Source organism: Nannobrachium achirus (genome assembly GCF_963921795.1).
Source record: "Nannobrachium achirus genome assembly, chromosome: 19".
NCBI lineage: Eukaryota > Metazoa > Chordata > Actinopteri > Myctophiformes > Myctophidae > Nannobrachium > Nannobrachium achirus.
In genome coordinates this window covers 9,434,904-9,458,277 of record NC_137826.1, presented here as the reverse complement: position 1 = coordinate 9,458,277, position 23,374 = coordinate 9,434,904, and the positions used below count along the sequence as shown (strand labels likewise).

At 41.5% G+C, this 23,374-nt stretch overlaps 1 protein-coding gene across 1 annotated transcript in view; it reads left to right on the top strand.

Annotated features, from left to right (window-relative positions):
• LOC308304584 (replication protein A 70 kDa DNA-binding subunit-like) overlaps positions 1–6,639 on the top strand; it is a 136,830-nt gene extending 130,191 nt beyond the window's left edge. The window contains exon 17 of the mRNA XM_080749212.1: positions 5,701–6,639. Coding sequence (XP_080605338.1) covers positions 5,701–5,853 — 153 coding nt within the window. The 3' untranslated portion in view covers positions 5,854–6,639. The remainder of the gene's footprint in view (positions 1–5,700) is intronic.
• Positions 6,640–23,374: the final 16,735 nt, after the last annotated feature.

Genomic DNA, 23,374 nt, shown 5'->3' with positions numbered 1-23,374 from the left:
AATTAGGGGTGCCTTGGTTTACTGGAAATTGGTCTATTGGTGGCGCTAAAGGAAAAGCCATGGGATCGTCAAAATAATTTAGTGGGCATTGTCTGGGCAGCATGAAGTTGCATGGCAATTAGCCCTATTCACGGCCTGCCCACTCAGCATCCCCCTGGTGCTGAAGTCACGTTTTGAAGGGTAAAACCCTGCTAAAAGCCCATAGTGTTAACACAGAAAAATTAATGCAATTTCCGAATAGTAAAGTATAAAATACGGCTAGCATGATCAAGAACACAAGATAGTAAAAGGCACAAAGCATTATAATTTACTTTACCGTTCGAAATAGTCCAGCGATTTCTGTATTAATTTCCCCTTCTAAACTGACGTCAGCACCAGGAAGTTGATGAGAAATTTGCTGAGTGGGCGGGCCATGAATAGGGCTAATGAAGCCAGTATCTTTTTGGATAATTAATTGGAACCAAAATGGCAGACGGACATAGACTTAGTCGAGCCCCGCAGCAAGTGGGACTGAAAATCAATAACAATCAATTAGGTTTGATGAGAAGGTGTCAACGCTACAGGCTAATCGGAGAGATTTGGAGTCAGGAACGCTCCTCCTGACTATCAGGAGGGGTGTAACCCCGTTTGAGGTTGATTGGGACCAATTATCTGGCAAGACTAACATCTTGACACTCGAGGATAGTCTTTGTAAACACACTTGTTTTTTTAAATCAGTAAAATAATGTTCCAACAGCAATAGCTCTAAAAAGTCTCTAAAATCTTTTTGAGCGGTGCAAACCGCTCCTATAAGTGGCTGTGCGTGTGTCCGTAGCCTTTTTCTTCAGCATTTTGCTATAGTAAAATGTGTGTGCGTAGCATCATGTTTGTCTAGTGTTGTCATATGTCGTATGTCTGTAGCCCTTTTCCTCAGCGTTTTGCCATAGTAAAATGTGTGTACGTAGCATTATGTTTGTCTAGTGATGTCATATGTCGTGTGTCTGTAGCATTTTTCCTCAGCGTTTTGCCATAGCAAAACGTGTGTGTGTAGCACGTAAACTGCTCCATAGAGTGGCTGTGCGTGTGTCTGTAGCCTTTTTCCTCAGTGTTTTGTCATAGCGAAATGTGTGTACGTAGCATCATGTTTGTCTAATGTCTAGTGATGTCATATGTCGTATATCTGTAGCCTTTTTCCTCAGCGTTTTGCCATAGCAAAACGTGTGTGTGTAGCATAGCCTGTACATCCTAGACTCAAATCCTAGTCTGAAGACGTTATGCAAGCACGACCACCGCTCACTTCACATTGGGTGTGATTTCTTTTACTTTCTGTCAAACGAAAACATACTGCATGATGTCATACTATGACATCATGCAGTATGTTTTCATTTGACATAGATCAACTGAATATAAATGAATCTTGATGTCATCCACCTGTTTGATTACCATGGGCCTTCCTTCAAACACACCTGAATCAGAACACTAAAATATGTATCTGAAAACATTCTAGGTTAGAAATAAGCAATGTTCCCTCTACATTTTCATTGGTCTGAGCAAACACTCAAACCCTCTGAACGCAACTTGAGTAACATCTCTAACATGTGCACTAGGGCTGTCACAATTATTACATAATCGTCTAATCGCAATTATTTTACATAATCGTGATTATTTTTCATAATCGTCATAATCGTGAATGTTGAAAATGTTTCATATATAAGCAGAAAATAGTGGAAATAGCAGATCTACAAGCTCACAACGCGTCGCATCGCGAGCTTGTAGATCGGCTATTTCCACTATCAATGTTATTTTGTAAGTAGAAAGTTGTCAAATATGTCCATTATTTCTTTGTATACTTAGGTCATGTGTCATATCTGCCACGTGCAACTTCAAAGCCTAAAAGCCAAACAGAAATGTAATTATCAACGACAAAAACACAATTAAATCGTTAACCGCAATTATTTAATTGACAATTAATCGTCATGTAAAATGTCATATCGTGACAGCCCTAATGTGCACTGCACTGGTCACCTTGAGACCACCTGTCCAACCCTTTAGATCAGTGCTTCGCAAACGTTTTCATGTCAAGGACCCCCGAATTGACACATAATATAGCCAGCAGACCCCCATTTGAAAAGATACACAAGGGACCCCCACAAGGGAAAACTTTACTCAACTATAGATAATGAACCCTTCCATTTGGTTCCATTTGTATGCTCTCAGAGTTACAGGCATAGGACAGGGTCCATTTGGTTTCCAAGTATTAATCATTTGGCTGGGGACCCCCTGGAACCCAAGGACCCCTGGGGCTCCCCGGACCCCACTTTGAGAAACACTGCTTTCGTCAAATTATGAACTTATTCAAACAAATCCAATTACAGAAGTAATTGCAGTTGGATTACTTTTAATAAATTGTTCTATACTCTAGGTCCTTTGTGAAAAATAAATACTGTTATTGTTCCTCTGCCATCGGTGTGGCAGAGGAAAGCGCTATATAAATGCACCATTATTTACCATTTACAAAATAACAATGCACTGGCACACTGACATATGGATGTTGACACCTCTAAAGACGGTTAGCCCTTTATTGCTGAGAAGTGATGGCATTATGCTGAATAAAAGGCAGTCCAACAGCAACAGAATATTTTGTATGTAGGGCGCATAGCCGCATACTGTGTAGACTACTGTATGTGCCTAGGTACAGAATGTATGCAATGCATGTACTGTATATGATGTGTGCATTTTTGGTACCATTTGCGCGCACACTGGGTTAAATTAACACAGAATTTGACCATGATTGTACGGTCCCAGAGATGAAAATGATATCAAGTGGCCTAATTTCTAATGATATTGGGGGTTTTGAAATGAAAAGGGTTGAGAATTACTGGGTTATTTTAAACTGTAGAGTTAATCCACAGAAAATAGGCTAACTGTGCGAACAGGGCTTGGTTTAGAATAGCCTAGACTAAAATAATGTATTGAATAACATTCGGATGATACATTTAGACATCTAACTGTAAAGCCGGTAGAGTGGACTGGTGAGAGATGGGAATTCTCTCCCATATTGAGGGACATCGCAGGACTATAGTCTGGAGATAGTTTCAGTCAACAAATGTATACAGTATATAATATAAAGTGAATGTCCAGTCTCATGGAGGAAACAGTGCAGTTTTTAGTTCGTACCTGTGCTAGCTGTGCTTCTTACTTTCTTACTTTTCCTCGGTTGCTTTTCACACAAAAGTATGTGTGTTTTGGTACAGCCACACTGGTGCACCTCACGTGACAAAACTTGAAGGCTATAGGACCGCATTTTCAAACTCTCATCTTGCAGTGTATCCGGCTAGCTACACTAGCAGCAACATGTGGGCTACGTACGCACGCACACGTTTGTATGTGTAATGATGTAGAACAGTGGTTCTCAACCTTTTCAGGCCGTGACGCCCAAATAATCATATTTTTACTGGGGACCCCCCCCCCCCCCCACACACACACACACACACACACCCTACGAGCACTAAGAGTTGAGGCATTACATTTTGTATAACACGCGAGGCGTTGTGAGCATGTAGAACGGCTATTTTCTGCCTCTAATATTTGACAATACCCTCTATGCACTTAAACCGTGAGTTGGTTTGTTTACTGTTGAGAGAGAAAACAATGTTGCGCATTAAGCTATAATCATCTGGGGACCCCTCAAAATAATTTGGGGACCCCCCTGGGGGTCCCGACCCACAGGTTGAGAACCACTGATGTAGAAGACCTGTAGTCTTTCCATGCAAAGTGTAGTTGGTCACGAGGTGCAAACAAAGTAACACAAAAGAATCAAACCAACTACAATAAACAAATCTGTCTCTTGGTGTCAAGGACGTAGATTTGGCGCAGGCGCACGTTGGAAAATAAGCAACTTGGTAACAAACTTCCTTCACTGGCCGTCTCTCTCTCCCTTGGGCAGCCAAGGTAAACAAACACTAGCCCTCTGCGGCACAGAACTTCAAAAATAAAATCACCGAAAAGTAGGGGTGTAACGATATAGTAACTGTATCGAAATATCGTTTTCAACTTAAAAAATCGAAGTATATTGAAATGAAAACATCTAAAATCGAATCGTAACGTTTTATTTTGTATCGTATCGAATCGGCAGTGCAAATAATCGATTCTATCGATACTACCTACTTGCGCATTGTATTTAGCATTTTTAACTCATTGCATGCCAGGCCCGATAGTCCCGAGATTATTTTAATGTCTTTCCCTGCCAGGCCCGATAGTCCCGAGAATTTCCGCCATTTTGAAAAAAAAAAAAAAAAAAGATTTCAAAAAAAAAAATTTTTCAACATTTTTTTTGGACCCCAAAAAATGTAGTAGGCATGATAGAAATCGCGAAATTGCATGTTTAACCCCCATAGCAACCCCATCTATCAAACATGGCAGCCATCTTTGTTTACATTTTAGGAAAACATAATGGCTTGTATCTCATGAATGCCTGAACGGATTTCCATTCGGATTTTTTTGTTTGAAAGCTGTGAGCAATGTGGACACACGTGGTGCATTATCTAGGCATGGGTGTGCATGATCCGTGCACTATGAATTACATGGAAGTCTATGGAGACCAGAGGCACCATAGAGTACGAAGGTATTGTTAAATGGCGGGGAATGTGTTAAGAAGAAAAATTAAAGAGGGGTTTAATTACTTGTCCTTTCCATAGCTACACTGGTCTATCGATAAATGTGTGTAATCTCTGGGTTCATGTCAAGGTGCAGGTTTGTCAATATACAATGGCCATGTATTTGGCAGATAATCACTGTGTTTACTTATTTATAGCCATAATAATACATGTTTCCCTTAAAAACCTGCACTATCCACACCTTTCACACAGATTTAATTTCTTTGCTAAATAGTTACTATATCGATTTTAAATCATTGAATCGAATCGTATCGTATCGCCATGAATGAACCAATATCGTCCATGTATCGTATCGTCAACCATGTATCTTGATATGTATCGAATCGCTATTAAAATGTATCGTTACACCCCTACCGAAAAGCCATTTCACCACGACCGGTTATCTGTATGCCATTGTGGTGCAACCAGATGTCAAGATTGTAAAACTCCTGTTGTGTGAGCCCAGCTTGAGTCATGAAATTAATTTACATTTCTTGTACATTCTATTATCAGACGCATAGCTATAGTGTCAACCTTAACAGTGATGGCATTCAACCACTATAACATTCTGATGAGCAAATAAGCAAGTCCTTCTGTCTGACCCGATATAATTAGTTACAAGTTGTGAGCTTTTAGATCTAGTATTTACTGTAAGTCAAATGTTTGTCGCAGAATAGGGACGGTAGGGTTCATATTGTTAACCCCTTAAAACTGGGAAAGCATCTGTGTCATTTTAGAATTTAGCTAGTATATATAGAGAGCACATTGGTTGGCTATTCAAAAATAGCAGATCTACAAGCTCATAGTGAGTCACTTTGTGCCGCACTATGAACTTGTAGATATGCTATTTTTGAAAAATCATGAAAATGTGTGCAAATCTAAAAACCTCTAATCTTTGCTTCTGGGGGTCCCTGGAAGAAAATATTTTAGATGGGCGTCCGTGGCCAAATGCACATAACTGTGGGGTGCCTTGCCTTGAAAGGCATTTGTAGAATAATGTTAAGCATTATATATTCTATATAGCATTATAATTCCCTTTTGTTTTCATTTCTTCCCCCATCTTCAGGACGAGAGTCGTTTGAAGACCACAGTATTGCAAATCCAGCCTGTGGACCACAGGGAATACAGCAGGAGGCTGATCAGCAACATCCGCAGAATGGCCAGCTGCGACGATGCTGATCTGGGCCCCCCGGACGCCAAAAAGCCTTCCTCCAGATAAGAGTATCTCTTTAGCAGCAGATCTCGGTGCAGGTCTCTTGGCTTTTCCTCTGCCAAAGAGATAAGGGCATATTTGGACGGAAGCATCGCAAAGAAAGCCAAGTAAAAGACTTAAATCTGACTAAATGACAGCCAAACAATAGTCTGCTATTTAACTGTCCGTTTCACCAGTCTTCACACATTGACAGTTTCCACAGAATTGACTGTTACAACAATAACTTTGTAAAAAGAAAAAAAGATTACACTGTGTGCTGCAATTTAGACTTGTATTTTATTTGATCTCATTTTATTTTATCTTATCTTTCTTTTAATTACTATCTTTTGATTTGGAATGGTATACTTCCTCAAAGGGCATATTGTAGATCTACAATAGCAGATCTGTGTTAATTTATCTTACTCATAATAATGAGCCTTTAAAGTTGTGTTTGTTAACTCTGCTTTTTGAAAGCAGCGAGCTACGGACAATGTCTTTATTTTCTTCTTTTTAAAAATAATAATGTGACCACGTGTGTTCTGATGCAGGTGCATGTGTGCATTCATGCCGTCGGCCATTTAAATAGCTCTTTTGTATCGTCTGGTCTACACCGGAGAGACAAACACACACACGAGTCCCACATACGCACACACTACTCACTTATAGATACAGTCCTATTTTATATCCTGCGTATGTGTGGCTCGCTTTACGCACACGGCACACACACACGCTTCTAAAGCCTGGTGTAGTCCGGATGTGAGTGTGTGTACGTGTCTGCGTGTGTGTCTGTGTGTGCATTTCATTTATTTTTAAACACGTCTTGTTTATGTTCATCTCTCAGCGGGTGTTGTCCCTCTGGGCTCCCAATTATGTCAAACGGAGAGAAGTGAGTAATTAAAAAAAATAACATGTTTAGTTAAAGAGTGTCTTGTCTGTATCATCTGCCCCTCTAACGCAGCCATGTTCTTACATGTACAGTGTGTAACTGTCTATTAGCAGCGTTTGATTTGTCAAGCAAAGGGAAACAACTGAGGGGGAGACATTTCCTTAACCACTTATAAGTCCTATTATAGCTCAGTGGTTCTCAACCTTTTCAGGCCGAGACCCCCAACAATAATTATATTTTAACTGGGGACCCCCCAAGCCCTCTATTCAGAAACACCCCTACTTAGAAACACCCCCTATTCAGAAATACCCCCACTGAGGTTAGGGTTAGGGTTAGGTGACACCTCTATGGAAGTCAATCTTCTGAATAGAGGTGTTTCTGAATAGAGGCGTGTAACCGCTATTGTGAAAACAGCCGATCCACATGCTCACAACTGCTGTTTTCACAATTTCTGCCTCTAATATGTGGATCGGCTGTTTTCACAATAGAACCGTGTTATACAAAATGTAATGCCTCAACTCTTAGTGCTCGTCACAACTGCTGTTTTCACAATTTCTGCCTCTAATATTTGACAATTTGGCCAATGTTTTAAAGATTTGTTTTTTGGGGCTTTTATGCCTCTATTGGATAGGACAGTAGACTGACAGGAAATGGGGGGGGGGGGGGGTGTGACTTGCGGCAAAGGTCGTCCGGATCGGGAATCAAACCGGCAACGCCATCGGGCATCAATGCCTATGTGGCAATATCTATGTGGTATGCACCTGGACCAGTAGCCCAATTTGGCCAATGTTTAATTTGTCATTTTAGAGGTATTAAATTGTCACTTTAGAAATGTGCAGATACCCTCTATACACTTTTTTTTTCTTATAGTTTTTATCCCACAATTTTGTAACCCATTTTTTCACCCAGTGCCAATTGCCTATGTAATCCTGGGCTCTGCTCTCCCTCTGCCGCGCCTGGGGAGACAACGGACTGACCTCATGCTTCCTTCTATGCATGAGGAGTCCAAGTTGCTTCTTTTCACCTGACAGTGGAGATTTCCCTGGTTTGGATGTAGCGCGTGGAAGGAACACGTTATTCCAACCAGTTCCTTTCCCCTCCATCAGGCGCCCCGGCTGGCCAGAGGGAGGCATTATTGAGACCAGGATTACGTGCATGTTTTTGTGAGGGTATCAACCCTCAGACAAAGACACGGGGAGAACATGCAAACTCCACACAGAAAGGCCCTATCGCCAACCCCACCTAGGGTGTGGGCGCTGATGATGCGGAGGGAGGAACACGCCGCCAGTGCCCACAGCGTCCCCCGGCAGGAATCGAACCCAGGACCTTCTAGCTGTGAGGCGAAGCGCTAACCACTGCGCCACCGTGCTCCCCGCCCCCTCTATACACTTAACACATCGGGTGCCCCTGGATTGCCCCATTTATCCCCTCTCGCTGCCCAGGCCCACCACCATTGTATTGAATCCGGCCCTGCTGCGTCAATGCATGCGTCATGACGTCACTTGGTCACATGAGCGCAGACAGGATGTTATTGTGTAACTTACTGTATGGGCCAGTGTTGATCATAGCTGTTCATTGGACATTTTGCCGCACCACGCCACAGTTTTAGCCATAAAACAAACATCAGAGATAAAGGGCGTTAAAGATGGGGAAATGCATTGGAGTATACGGAGAAAAACGGCCGCGCGATGCTCTCAGCGTCGACTCGAAGCGACTAGCGGCTAATGGGCTACATCCAGGCGCAGCCCCAACCTAACGGTGAGATTTAAAGTTAATACTGTAAATACAGTAAACACGTCAACGCGTCGTGGGCCTCCAGAGACATCAAAGAGATTGGCGTGTAGACACCTCGTGGGCATCCCATGAGTTAATCTTTATGTTGGTTTGTTTACTGTTGAGTGAGAAAACAATGTTGCACATTAAAGTTAATCATCTGGGAACCCCCCAATCTCCACCGGCATTAAAAATGAATGACCAGAAGGGGGGAATATCAAAAGCAGACGCTTGGACTTTCTCCCTTGAGAAATGGAACCCTGTTTATGTGTTTATTTGACTTATTAACCCATTTAGGCCTACAATGCTTTAACTATTGAAAAATAGCAGATATACAAGCTCACGGTGCCGCGCTGCGAGCTTGTAGATCTGCTATTTTTGAAAAATAGTGAAAATGTGTTTACATTTTTCAATATATATTTTTCAAAGCAGACTTTTGTAACTCAAATTACTGCTTCTGGGGGGTCCCTGGAACAACATATTTTGAAATGGGGGTATGCGGCCGAATACATGTAATTTTGGGGGTCCTTGACATGAACAAGTTTGAGAACAGCTGATTTAGAGGAAGGATTTAGAAGTTGGGTCAAAGATCAGGTCAAAGATATTCAAAGGCTTGCACACATTTCCCGATTTTTCAAAAATAGCAGATCTACAAGCAAGTGCCGCGCTGTGAGCTTGTATATCTGCTATTTTTCAATAGTTAAAGCATGAAATAATGGTTAAAGTGGTTCAAATCTAATGCGACGCGGGCACGTTCCAGGTATTTGAGAGTTAAGTTCTCTGCTCCATCCAGTGACACTGTAGAGGCAGAATGAACTCTGGTGTCAATAGACGCTCCCCGGGGCGCCTACACACACATCCATTGTGGAGGCCTCGCTCCATACTGCATGCTTGCTGAACTAATGTGCCACATTTGTCTCTCCGCACCACACAGGATTGTTAGGAATGAGCCGTTCTTCTCTTTTCAGCCAGCAGCAGAAGGACTGGAGTCATTGGCCTCATTGGATGAGAGATAATGGAATCGTGTCCTCCGTCTTATTCTTCAACGAAAGACCTGTTAACAGTATGAACCTTTCTATGACGCTATTTGAAGAATTATGTTTTATTCTCATGAGTGAAACCAATTCACCTGTTGTCAAGTCCCGCCCGTTGTTCCGCCCCTCTTAGCAACAATTGGTTGCTGTGTCTTGGTGGGACACAGCAACCAAAAGTCCTTTATCCCCATCCACTACCATTGAAATTCAGTTGCTTCTTATTGTTATTCTGTGTATTCAATTCTCATGTTAAACTTGGTTTCAGTAAAAAGGAGCTTCTCAGTGGCAGTATAGTGACAGCATGTTTTTTAATGTTTTTATTTCTCCAAAAATTCAACGTAAAAAAAATAGAGGCAAATAGAGCCTGCTGGTTGGTCAGTCAGGGACTAACCAGAAGGCTGACAAAGGATGAATTATGCTACTACTACCATTAACCGCTATATACTTGATTGACTGGGGTCCCCCTCCTTCCCCCACAACAGTAGCCTGGGACAGGCTGCCTGGCCCCAGCCGCTGAATCGCTAGCCACGCCCATTAAAATAATATTTTCAGGCGATATGGAGTGAAACGAAATGAAAATTCAGGCTGAGTGTCGGGCTACTACACCAAAGCTCGGGTGTTTTTCTTTGTGACATGCCCAGAATATGGAATTCAAACCAAGGTGGTTTTATTATGGAATGACAAAGAATTCATGCTTACATATTATAATAATCCTTCATGTGCACTTTATTTCAGAAGAACCTCTGCACATTATAGCATGCAAAAGTAATTATTATCTTATTAAACGCAGTCAAAGAAAATCATCTCTTAACCAACTCGACCTTCCATATCACCTGACAGCTGACACAAGGACTGCTTTTGTTGTATTGTTTGATAGAAGAAGAAAAAAAGGAAAAAGCCAGCACACGCTAAATGTGTTGTTCCACCGCATTTGTTGTGATGTTTCCAGGTAAAACAAACAAAAACAAAGCAATGAAGATTTTTTCTCCCTTTTTCAGTTTTTTCTTTCCTTCGCATTTCTATATCACGGGGAAGGACAGTTTATAATTATAGACATGCAGGGGAGATCAAGAGCAAAGCCTGTTATTACATGGCCGCGTTGGAACAGCAGGTGTTCTGTTCAGGCTTGACGTTCAACCCCTTATTACAGCTAATCATGCTGAATGACCATTGCTATAGTTGGGTCTAATGTGTCACATCTATAGTCGCCGCGTAAGAGTGGAATCTTATTTCATGCACACCATGTCTACTCACTCAACTCGCAAACACAAGAACCCTATCGTCCCTGTTCTGAGTGGGCGAACATTCTGTTAATATAAGCAGGCTACAAGCTCACTGCGACATGGTGTAGAGCACTGGTTCCCAAACATTAGACCAATTTGTATTTATACTGCGGACGCAAGGCAGGATCAGGAAACGGAGAAATGGGCGTTTTTCCGGATCCGGTTCTTTTAGAGCAGATGCGCACCATCGCGATTTTTAATTAAATGAAATAAAAAGGAAATTGTCATATCTCGTCAATGGTAGTGGGGGTTTATAAAAACAATAAATATATAAAACAATAAAAAATAAGACATTCCAATGATTTCAATGACGTTTTCTAATAAAACTTGAGTTACTTCAGAACTTGAGTGTGGCAAGCCCGAGTATCTGTAACTGTAAAAGTAGTTAAAGGAGCTATAGTCAACTTTTTCATTGTAGGGCCGACACTTTGTTTACATCCTAGTCTATAGACTAGAATGTAGACAAAGTGTCGGTCTGACAATGGCCAAATGATTATTTTATCATTATTTTATGCTTTTTGTGGTCATCTTTTAATAGAAACACATATATGAAGCTTATTCTTTTATAAAATATTTTCGAAACATTATTTTTATTTTAGCATCCGTTTTTCAAGAAAAAGTTGACTATAGCTCCTTTAACTCATTCCCCGCCTCCCCCGATAGTCCCGAGAAAATCCCAATGTCGCTCCCCGCCAGGCCCGATAGTCCCGAGAATTAGCTTTTATATAATGTAATGTTTAATTACATTCTCCCCCTGCTCGTGACAAATTCTGAGCCTTTTATCTTAAAGGGAACCTAAAATATCACACATCAAAGTAAGTGTGTTTGAAAAAAAGACTGTAATAATGTACAAATTGCAATACAAATGTATAAATCTCCCCAACCACAGTTAATTGGCAAAAGAGCATTTGAGCTCAAAAGGCTGGCAGCCGAAAAAAAAGAGAAGAAAAAAACAGCTGTGTGTTTGTGTGTGTGTGTGTGTGTGTGTGTGTGTGTGTGTGTGTGTGTACATCTCTTAGCTGGCTGGTGGTCCACGACCACTGTCTGTTTCAGTGGTCCCCCTGTCCTAATCAGCACACAGTCCCATAAAGAAATAGTGCTATCAGAGTCTCTGATTCAGAGATCTGTCTCTCTCTCTCTCTCTCTCTCAAGACACAAAAAAATTATCGCCAATTCGCCATATAAATGCTTCTAAAACATACCTGAGAATGATGATGGTTGATTAGTATCCACAGGTTACTGTATAATCCATATATCCAGGCTATAATATATTGTTTTGTAATGGTCCACAAGCAGCCAAGCAGGCCATTGTCAACAGGCGGTCCTTTGCAAAAGGGGGTCCCTGGGGGGTCCGCGGGCTCAACGCTTCGCTCAGCAGAGCAGTGGGAACACGATAATCAACTCTTACAAAATCAATCAATAAAACTGCCCGATTACATAAAGTTCACACGACGCGATCCAGTTGATTCAGAGACAAGTGAAGTGGTCCCTGAAAGGGGGTCCGTCCTCTCACTACCCTGCCTGGTCTCCAGCCAACACTTCTCAAGGGTGGTGGTCGTGGACCACCACCAAAACTCCCACGCTCCCCCACCACGCTCCTCCAAAAAAGCAAGAGATCAACTAGTGTTGATTACTAACGAGCAAAGACGCAGAGGAGCTGTTTAGCAGGGCAGTGCAGAGGATTTTTTTAGGGGCAGGGGGAGACATTTTTCTAACATGTCCTAGAATGTGAAAATAGCAGATCTACAAGCTCTACAAGCTCTCAATGTGTCACAGAGCGATGTGTTGAGCTTGTAGAGCTTGTAGATCTGCTATTTTCACATTCTAGGACATGTTAGAAAAAAGACTCATGCCCCCTTTGATGTCTATTTGTGTGTGTGCACCTGTACAGATCAAAACCCATCCCGAAAACAGACACATAGAGACAGAGAGAAAGCGCCCCCAAGTGGGGGCTCACATAAATGCTCACATAAATACTGCAATATACAGTAGTATATATGTGAAATTGCTGAGTGTATGGTCAGACATAGCCAATAAAAATATGTTTCTCTGCATTTTTCTAAACAGAAAATTAAAAAAAAAAGAAATCCTATTACATAATTACATTAGTACACTTATCTGATAATGCCTGAAGCCATAAAGACAAATATCAAGTGAGTTATCCACTTGAAAAGCGATCGATCACAAAAAGGTCAATATTTCCAGTTGTTTCAATTATAGCTGGATTTTGGTCAAAAATGGCTATTTTGAGATGGCTGCAACTATAGAAAAAAAAGCTTTTTATTTATTTGTTTTATTTTTTGGTGAGACTAGAGGTGGTCCTGTTTCAATTCAGGTCCTGTATGACACAAAATACAGAATACAGAATTTAGGAAAAATGTCAATATAAAAAAAATATATCAATTTTTTCATTAAACAAAATGGCAGGGGAGCCAAACAGTCAATGTTAAAATGGCGGCCAATGAGTTAATATAGCGTAACGATCATTTTAGCCACTTTATCCATTTATACGTTGGCTATTAAAAAATCATGAAAATATGTGCAAATCTTGTAGTCTTTTAAAGACAACATTTTTAACTAAAATCTTTGCTTCTGGAGGTCCCTGCCACAACATATATTCAGGTGGGGGTCTGCGGCCAAATACATATCAATTTGGGGGTCCTTGACTTCGGACAACAAAGTCTATAGGGTGCTGAATCCACTCAGATGAGAATGAGTGCTAAATCCACTCATCCACTGTTAGGATAACTATTTAGATGTTTAATTGTTTCATAGTAAACAGTAAGACAAGAGACTTTCTTTTTTGGGGTGCAGGCAGGCAACAAAGTTTGCTGAGAATAAGCTGTCGCTTTAAGGCGGAGCATCTCATCTATATTGGGAATCCCCCCCTGACTGACTGTTTTACATTACTGTGGAAGATATTGTTCACAAGAATTATCTGTAGCCTAGAGGGAGAACGAGAGATGACTTTTTTCCCTCTGTGTGTGCTGTTTACACTCAAGACGCCGGAGAGCAAGGAAGATGTTTGGAGGTGACACTGTTCTTTACTAAGGTGCGACTCAAGGGCGTGACACTGATTCACGGTGGCAGGACTGTCTAATTTATGCCCTGTCGAACAACCAAGTACTGGCATCTGTAACCTACCGTCTACCCTGCACTGCCTGGGAGCCATGCATGCTGTGTGAGGAGGTTTCATCCCTGTTTCACCTTTTGCTCAACTTTTTCCATTATCACCTCCTACTTTGCGCTTTCTACAGAGGACATTCTTTTAAGTTTATTTTCATATATATCGTCACTGTCGGGTGAAAACCTTGTATCTGTAAGTTTCAAATGTGTACGGTCTTTCGCAAAGTAAAGCCCTGCTTCGTCATACAAGGCCGTCGCACAAAAGTAGTGAAAACAGCAGATCTACAAGCACACAACGCCTCGCGGTGCGAGGCGTTGTGTGCTTGTAGATCGGCTGTTTTCACTTGTTTAAATCATTTTTTAAAATGATAAATGCAACGGTTTTGGACATACAAGGTTTTCATCGGACAACAACGATATACTGTATTTTATTTATTTTTTATGTTCAGGAAGGTCATCATTTCTATTTGTGTTTTTGTTTCTCTCTGAGGGAACAGCAATCAGCATCAGGGACGGATAAACCCCCGCGAGGGCCCCTGGCCCCGTTTTTTAGGGCCCCCACCACCCTCCACCATAACCCCACCTCCCTCCCGACGCTGACGTACCCAGCTCGGATTTTTCAGCCATGATGATCATCATCTGTGGGCCAAGAAAGCACCTGTAGACAACAGAGGAGAGGCCCACACATTTGATTTTTAATTAACTTATACATTTAATTTGTGTAAATTGTCAATGACCACGTGGCCCAGTTCCCCCAAGGGCCCCTGGCAACGGCCCCACCGGCTCAATGGTTAATCCAGCCCTGATCAGCATGTAATCTGCCAGGTCTACCTAACATTCACTAAATCCGGGTTTTACGTTTAAAAAAAGTACAGTAGTTCATCAGTTACACTCCTGTGAAGCCTTGGAAGTCATGGAGATTTGTTTTTGTCGCATTCCTAAGCCAATAATTTGATGACTGACTCAAAGATTCAGAGAGCCTCCTATTTACTGATGACCCGGTCATCAAATTATTGGCTATGGGATGAGACAAAAACTGAAAAATCGTATTTTGTGTGAACTACTCCTTTTAAGCGTGATTTATACCTTGTTGTACGGCGGAGTATTGCACTGTACATTCGGTATTAGACCGGGGGTCAGCAACCCGTGGCTCTAGAGCCACATGCAGCTCTTTGGCGCCGCCCTAGTGGCTCCCTGGAGCTTTTTCAAAAAATGTATGAAAATGGAAAAAGATGGGGGGAAAAATGTATTTTTTTTGTTTTAACGATTTCTTTTATCATCACTGTCGGGCAGAAATTTTGTATCTCCAAGTTTCAAATTTGTATGTTTTTTTTACGCAAAGCAAAGCCCTGCTTCATCATACAAGACTGACGCACAAAAGTAGTGAAAACAGCAGATCTACAAGCACACAACGCCTCGCACCGCGAGGCGTTGTGTGCTTGTAGATCGGCTGTTTTCACTAGTTTAGTACATTTTTTAAATGATAAATACAAAATACAAAACGAAGTTTTCGACATACAAGGTTTCTACCCGACAACGACGATATATAAAGCTTTTATAATTTTTTGCGGCTCCAGACAGATTTGTTTTGGGTTTTTTTTGGTCCAATATGGCTCTTTCAACATTTTGTGTTGCCGACCCCTGTATTAGACAGTAGTCAGTGGGCGGAGGGGGCCTTGACTGTCGAATGACAGAAGAGAAGAGAGCTATCTGCTCCTGTGAGGAACACTGCAAATCACTAATAACCCAGACTTACAACAGTGTTTGATGTCTACTACGACACTACGCTTTGAAAAGATTACCGGATCAAAGGTTGGGAAGATTTTGAATGACCAAAGAAAAATAATAGACAATCTGGTTGTAGAGGGAAAATGTTCAATTACTGCTGATATGCAGAGTGCAGAGAGTGTATCTGTGCACCTTGTACTGAGCGACGTGTGTCCAGCACTTCTGAAAGTAATTTCCAAGTTAAAGCCTCGTCCATGATTGAGACTTAACCCATTATCACCTGAGGCCCATTCTACAAGTGCACAAATGTATTATGTTGCTATATCAGTGGTGCTCTAACGTTTTAAATGGTGCATTTATATAGCACCATTACCAAGGCGCTTTATAGAGATTGTGCATTACATTCACCCATTCATTCACACATTCATACACCAATGGCAGAGGAAACCATGCATGTTATTTGTGTTCCAGAGACCCCCAGAAGCAAAATTTACATGAAAAATACATGTATGTTGAAACGAAAGATTTGCACACATTTTCCAGATTTTTCAAAAATAGCAGATCTACAAGCTCATAGCGTGGCACGAAGTGCCACGCTATGAGCTTGTAGATCTGCTATTTTCGAATAGCCAAAGCATAAGAGATGGCTAAAATCTAAAATGACACGGATGCTTTCCCGGGTTTGATTGACTTAAGATTGACAGAGAGGCATCCGTCTGCAGATCCCAGCGCACACTGCCACTGAGGAGGTCCCATTATGTGACGACGGGGAACCCAGTGAAGAGATTACATTTTATATTCCTGAATTCTCCCTGGATTATTATTAACCCCTCGAGGATTTTTATCAAGTAGCAGCGCAGTAGAGAATTGAATTGGTCCATATCTTCCTTCATGGGGGATGTCTGGGTGATTGTACTGTACATTTGTGGTTTCTCTGTGGCGTCAGTTCAGCAAAAGCTAGGGTATGGCAAAGATGGGAGTCCTCATGGAAAATAGGCATTACATTTTGTATAACACGGTTCTATTGTGAAAATAGCCGATCTTTACATGCTCACAACGCCTCGCGCTATTTTCACAATGTCTGAAAAAAAAAAAAAAAAGATTTTTTGTCAGTTTTTTTACACAGGTTTCTTGGGCTGGATATGGCAGCCTGGAATGGTTTTTCAAGTGCAGCTAAACTTAGCATTTTAGTAAACATGCCACAATTAACAATAATGCATTGCACCTGTGCAGCTGACCTGCAGAACCTGGGAATATACCATCTTGTCAAGATGGGGAGAATACAAGTGTGGAATATAATTATAACACCTTGTTAAAGTGACCATTTTGTTACATTTTGCATTTGTAGTTATTTTATTGTAATTTAACAACATAACACAGATAGACAAAGAGAAATTCATGGATTTATATTTAAAAGTAACTTTTATTTTCCCCCCTGGACACAGGGTATGGCAGCTGCATACCCCTGCCATACCCAATTGATGCCCCTGGTTTCTCTCTCTCTATCTCTCTCTCTCTCTCTCTCCCATCCCCCATCCATTCCTTTTTACATGAGAATGAACAAAACCAGGAGACGCGAGTTTAAATGACTTTGTTGGCAAATAAAGGGAACCAGCCAGGCGTGATTTATTATGGCTGACACTTGCAAGTCATTGACGCATCACAGCTCTGGACTGATGACACCCCCAAAAAGAATAATAAGACGGCACAGTATTACAGAGTCATGTCTCACCCAGAGTACAGTACGGTTATTACGGTTTCTTCCATTATTGGTGCCTTTGCTGTAATGTTATGTATACACAGTGCTGTATGCATTTATGCATACTATATCTCATCTCTCACTTCACTGTATCTCATTTGTCTGTCTGACATGTGCAGCAATATAATTTTGCTGTCGGGCTGTCCAAAAACTACTACTTTTTCGGGAAATGAGAAAGAACACTTATTACATAATCGTCTAATCGCAATTATTTGAGGTAATCGCAATTATTTTGCATGATCGTCATAATCGTTTCCATGTTGAGAAATGTTAACTCTTTTACTGCCTTATTTATTTATTTGTGCTACTGCCATCAAAAAGTAGCTTACCTTTGCAATGTTATAGAACATAATATGCATTATTTCCAAACGAAATCTTTTTCAATTCACAATTATAGCTGTACTTGAGCCAAACTGACTGCAGAGGGCAGCCACATGCAATGAATGAATGTGCAAATGGCACTTCCCTCGCCCCGTAGTTCAGCGCATAGAAATGCATTTTCTAGAATAGGTCCACAGAAAACAGCCAAGGAAGTTAAAATATAAGGAAGGGAAACCAGGTGACCGCCGGGACCGGCCATGACGCTCCCATGGGTGCCAGAATGATGGAGCCGGCTAGATCAGCTCATGAACAAACCTGGAAGAAACACTATTTATGAACGACTGAGACCTTTGTCATATCATTGTTTCAGGAATATAAAAGAAAATATATCAAAGGTATTTTTACAATTACTTGCTTTTCGATGTGCACAGTGCATAATGAAATAATAATAATAGTAAATAATAATCGTTTCTGTCTCCGAAGTATCGCGAGATTTGGTTCCCAGACAGGAAACGGTGGATAGTCTCGCGATACTGGCACCCATGGTGAGCTTCATGGCCGGACATGGCGCATCCCCGTTGTCACGTGATGTCCCTACATCCTATTTACCTTGAAAACAGCCAGGAAGTGATTTCGACTTCCATTATTGTTTGTGTGGTGGAGATTTGAGAGCAGCGTTACAGTACACACCCGCGCGACCCCTCATCAAACAAGGTAAAAGAACGAGCGTTCGTATTGGCAACAATAACTCGCCAGAACAATGGGGCGAACATTAACGTACATAGCGGTAAAAGAGTTAATATAGTTTCAAACACTTTCAAAAAAGTAGGGGAAATAGCAGATCTGTAAGCGCACAACGCATTGCATCACTATCAATGTTCTTTTTAAAGTATGACGTTGTCAAATATGTCAGTAATTTCTTTGTATATTTAGGTTATGTGTCATAATTTCCATGTGCAACTTCAAAGCCTAAAAGCCAAAAAGAAATGTAATTGTCAACAATAAATACACAATTAAATCGTTGATCGCAATTATTTGCGTGACAATCAATCGTCATGTAAAATGTCAATCGTGACAGCCCTATGTGTGTTCCACTGGATCCAATGTAGTCATTATTTAGTCACAAGCTCATGTTAATATGTTTCATTGGTTCAATATTTATAAACCTCACAGACTTAGGGTCGATTCATACCGTTATAAGGAGCCTAACTAATTTCGGTTCGGCACTAGGCGAACCCAAATATGGTTCGTATCCCCCGGTTCGGGGGGGGGGCGTCAACCGACTAAATTCGGCTCTACGGTGCTGACGAAATGTTGTGACCTCCCGACTTAATTTCGGTACTCAGCGGTGTCTTCTAATTCATTCAGCCCGGCTTCACGTTCATATTCTCGGCTGTGAATCCAAGGAAACAGCGGTCGTTTGGGAGGGAGACACGCCGACTTCCAAATGCACACACACACACACACACACACAGCTTTGCTGCGTGTATCGCTAACGCGTCGCCAACCGTTTTAAAGACAAAAGAAGAGCTTATACACAACTTTGCTAATTGTTATTTGCTAGTGTTCCGTGTTGATAGGTTTTCCACGACGAGTGACTGTGTGATGACATGCATGCAGCAAGGGAGGCGGCACGTCTATAATGTGAGCTTGTAGATTAAATGTTTTTGACAGAGCTCGATCGAGCGTTTGTGAGTGTGTGTGTGAGAGAGAGAGAAGAGACCCCGCTGGTGCTGCTACTCACTGGACCTCCAGTCATTCAGCGTGCAGCGCGAGGGCAAGTCAAATATGTATCCGCCCTGCAATGCTCATTCATCGGCCACAAACGTTGTCATGCCACGGACCTCCAATATTTACAAGCGACTTCGGCACTAGCCGTTAAGAAAGTATGGATGAACTCCCCCCGAACCTAAATAAATTCGGGTCGAGGAGCCCTCCTGAACCGAAATTAGTTAGGTTCCTTATTAGAGTGTGAAACGACCCTAAACCACTATAACTTAACATTTCTCTTGATCTACAAGAAGAACCGCTGCACAATACACAATGTGTCCGTTGTGATCTTGTAGATCAGCTATTTTACTACTCTACTCTAGAGCAGTGGTTCTCAACCTTTTCAGGCCGCGACCTTCAAAATAAACATATTTTAACTGGGGACCCCCCCACCCTGACGAGCACTAAGAGTTGAGCCATAACATTTTGTATAACACGGTTCTATTGTGAAAATAGCAGATCTACATGCTCAAATATAGCAGATCTACATGTTGTGAGGATGTAGATCGGCTATTTTCACAATTTCACAATTGCCCCCAATAATGTGTCATTTTAGAGGTATATCAAATTGTCACTTTAGAAATGTGAAAATAACCCTCTATACACTTAAACGTTATGTTGGTTTGTTTACTGTTGAGTGAAACAATGTTTGCACATTATACGTTAATCATCTGGGGACCCCCAGAAATAATTTGGGGACCCCCTTGGTGGTCCCGACCCACAGGTTGAGAACCACTGCTCTAGAGTCACACTGTTGTACGAAGAAGTAGGGCATTAATTCACCCCCAAAAAGAAACAAAAAACATACAAAAGTTGAAGAATCATGCCAACAGCAGTGGTGTCCTGTTGCATGCTGGTACATAGTGCACGCTCCTCTGCATTCTGTATTGACCTGCAGAGTTCTGTGGTCCAAGTCATCTCTGCTAGCCCCGCGGCACATTTTAATACACACTGACTGTCTGTCTCCACTCAAGGATTTTAAAAGAGCCCACAAGGACATGGTACCCTTAAAAAGGTATTTATAGAGCTTCACCCCACCCCTCGCTCCCCTTCCCTCCCTCCATGTGTCTGCATGTCTGTCAATGTGTAATGGTGCATCTCTATTATCCCAGTTAACACAAGAAATGTGATCTGCTCTCCTGTTGAAGTTACACAAAAATGTGCAGTTTTTTTCCCTACAAACACACACAAAGCTTCTCAACCACTTACATACTTACTATTTTATACCTATTATTCCATATCGTCGTTGTCGGGTGGAAACCTTGTATGTCCAAAACCGTTCATTTTGTATTTATCATTTTAAAAATGAACTAAACTAGTGAAAACAGCCGATCTTCAAGAACACAACGCCTCGCGAGGCGTTGTGTGCTTGTAGATCTGCTGTTTTCACTAGTTTTGTGCGACAGCCTTGTATGATGAAGCAGGGCTTTACTTTACGAAAAAACATACACATTTGAAACTTGGAGATACGAGGTTTCTGCCCGACAGTGACGATTTGACAGTGTCACACTAACATACTGTAGCTGATCTACAGTACAAGCTTGTATGTTGCATTGTGTCCTGAACTTGGATATCCGCTTAATTGAATATCACCCTCATTTGTCTTCTCTCTCTCTCTCAAACTCACTCCCTTTCCTGATCTGTTTGGACACTCAGCCTGTAGTGGAGAAAGGAATAAAAACATTTTCTGTACTGTCTTCATAGTCCATCTCAGAGCTCATCCCTTGATTTTCTTCTCTCCATTCCATTCTCTGTATGTTTTTGTTTTCTCTACTGCAAATTATCAGTGTGGTTGCCTATACCTATTCTGTATCAGTGTTTTATTTGCTTTTTTTTTCTTTGCTTTTTTTTATTAGTTCAGTGGAGGAAATTCAGTTTTCAGCTTCATCCAGCTGATGGCTACTCAGATGCTTCTGAAAAGCGCTTTGGCGGCAGTTAGGGGTTAAATGTGACCTTCTGATTACCCACTAAGCCAGGGGTCTTCAACGTTTTCAGGCCAAGGACTCCTTAGTCGAGCGAGAGATGAAGCAGGGACCCCCACAACCCATAGATAGATACCATATAGTTTAGTTTCATCGTTTGACGGCACAATCATCAGTGTATTTTGGGTTAATCTAAATTTGTTTCCAGATATTTAACCACTTGAACCGTCAATACCTTTCACTCTGTACTTACTTAGTCTGCTCTTTTTCCCCTCTACACTAAATCTCTTTGCCGAAAATAGCCGATCTACAAGCTCACAACGCCTCGCAGCGCGAGGCGTTGTGAGCTTGTAGATCTGCTATTTTTGGCTAAAGTTCTCAGAATATGGACACTATGGTTTAAGTTATATAAAAGGAGAAAAAAAAGCTTCTATCACAAAAAGATTTGGAGGACCCCCTGTAGTAACTCTGAGGACCCCCTAGGGGTCCCGGACCCCCTGTTGAAGACCCCTGCACTAAGCTATGAAACTAGCTTGAGATATACAGTAGCTAATGCAACACGCTATAATCATTCAGTCATTTTTACCCTGTGGCTCCTCAGCCACCTAGAAGAGGGTCTGTGATTGATTCATTTATTTGTATGTTATGTTAAACGAGAGAAATACAAGTAAACGCAACGCATTCACTGAAATAACAAGTCATGGATAAAAAAAGACGATAAAGTCAAAGACCTATTGTGTCGGTTGCCTTGCTCAATAACACTTGAATTATATTGTTTTCACTTGAAGACGGAGTGCCTTGGATTTCTCTGCAGTTTATGCCACTTAGTAGACAAAGCACTGGCTGTACCTTGAACTTTGTGTTTCTACCTACCTGTTCCACTAAAGAGCAGCCGTCTAGACTCTAGAGAGCCACTTCCACACTTCCTCCCTTTGTTTCAGATCGGCGGCATAGTTCAGGGGTAGAGAAACCGTCATTAGAGCACGAAGGGTTCCCAGTTCGAATCCGGGCTCCCCCTGAGTTAAGGGGTTAAATGTGACCTTCTCTGTAAAGCACAATCTCTGTAAAGTGCCTTGGATAAAAGCGCTATATAAATGCACCATTTACCATTTTAAGTCAAAGACTAATTTCAATTGGTCTTGTATAGACAGACATAACAACAAAGAACAGACAATAGATGCTTAAGTCATTCTCAAAGAATTATTCAACTATACTAGTAAGACGACTTAGGGCGACGAGCGCCCTAAGGCATCTTACTAGTAATTTGACTGAACTAAATATGCAATAATCTCATTAGTTATGCACAATACAACAATATACTTTGCAGAAATGGATTCTACAGGAAAAAATACATAAGGATCAACTGAGAAAACCCTTTTATCAATTTTGAATAGGGTTTTTCCTGATCTTTCTGCCCATGACAAACCCAATTGTTGCGGCAATAAATAAGCTGTTCTTTAAAAAAGGCCGTGAGGAGCTAAGCATGGAAGTTAACACTGTATGACGCGCACGCACAAAGAACTCAGGTCCACTCCAATCCATGTGCGTTTGACCATTTATTCTTTACACACACGTATAGTTACAAAGTCCCAGCAAGCTTTAACTAGCATGGTTGTTACTCTGAAAAAGTGCCGTTTCCAGCGGTCAACAGAAAATGTCCCTCCCAAGCTCACCCCCTCTCCATCCAGATTACCAACTACAACTGAGCCCAGGTGAACACCATGTTAGTTATTAGTGTGGCAGCGCCCCAGCTCTGGTGCCCACGCCCACTACCACCTCGTAACAGTGTAGTGCCCAAACTGTCACTCAAATGTGCATACCTCCACATCAATAATAAAACCCAAGAAATCACATTATGGCTCCTACACCTATTAAAAAAGATTCTGCTATGTACATTTTTGTATTGTGCATATTTAACCTGCCGACGCTGTGTCGTTTTTAAGTGA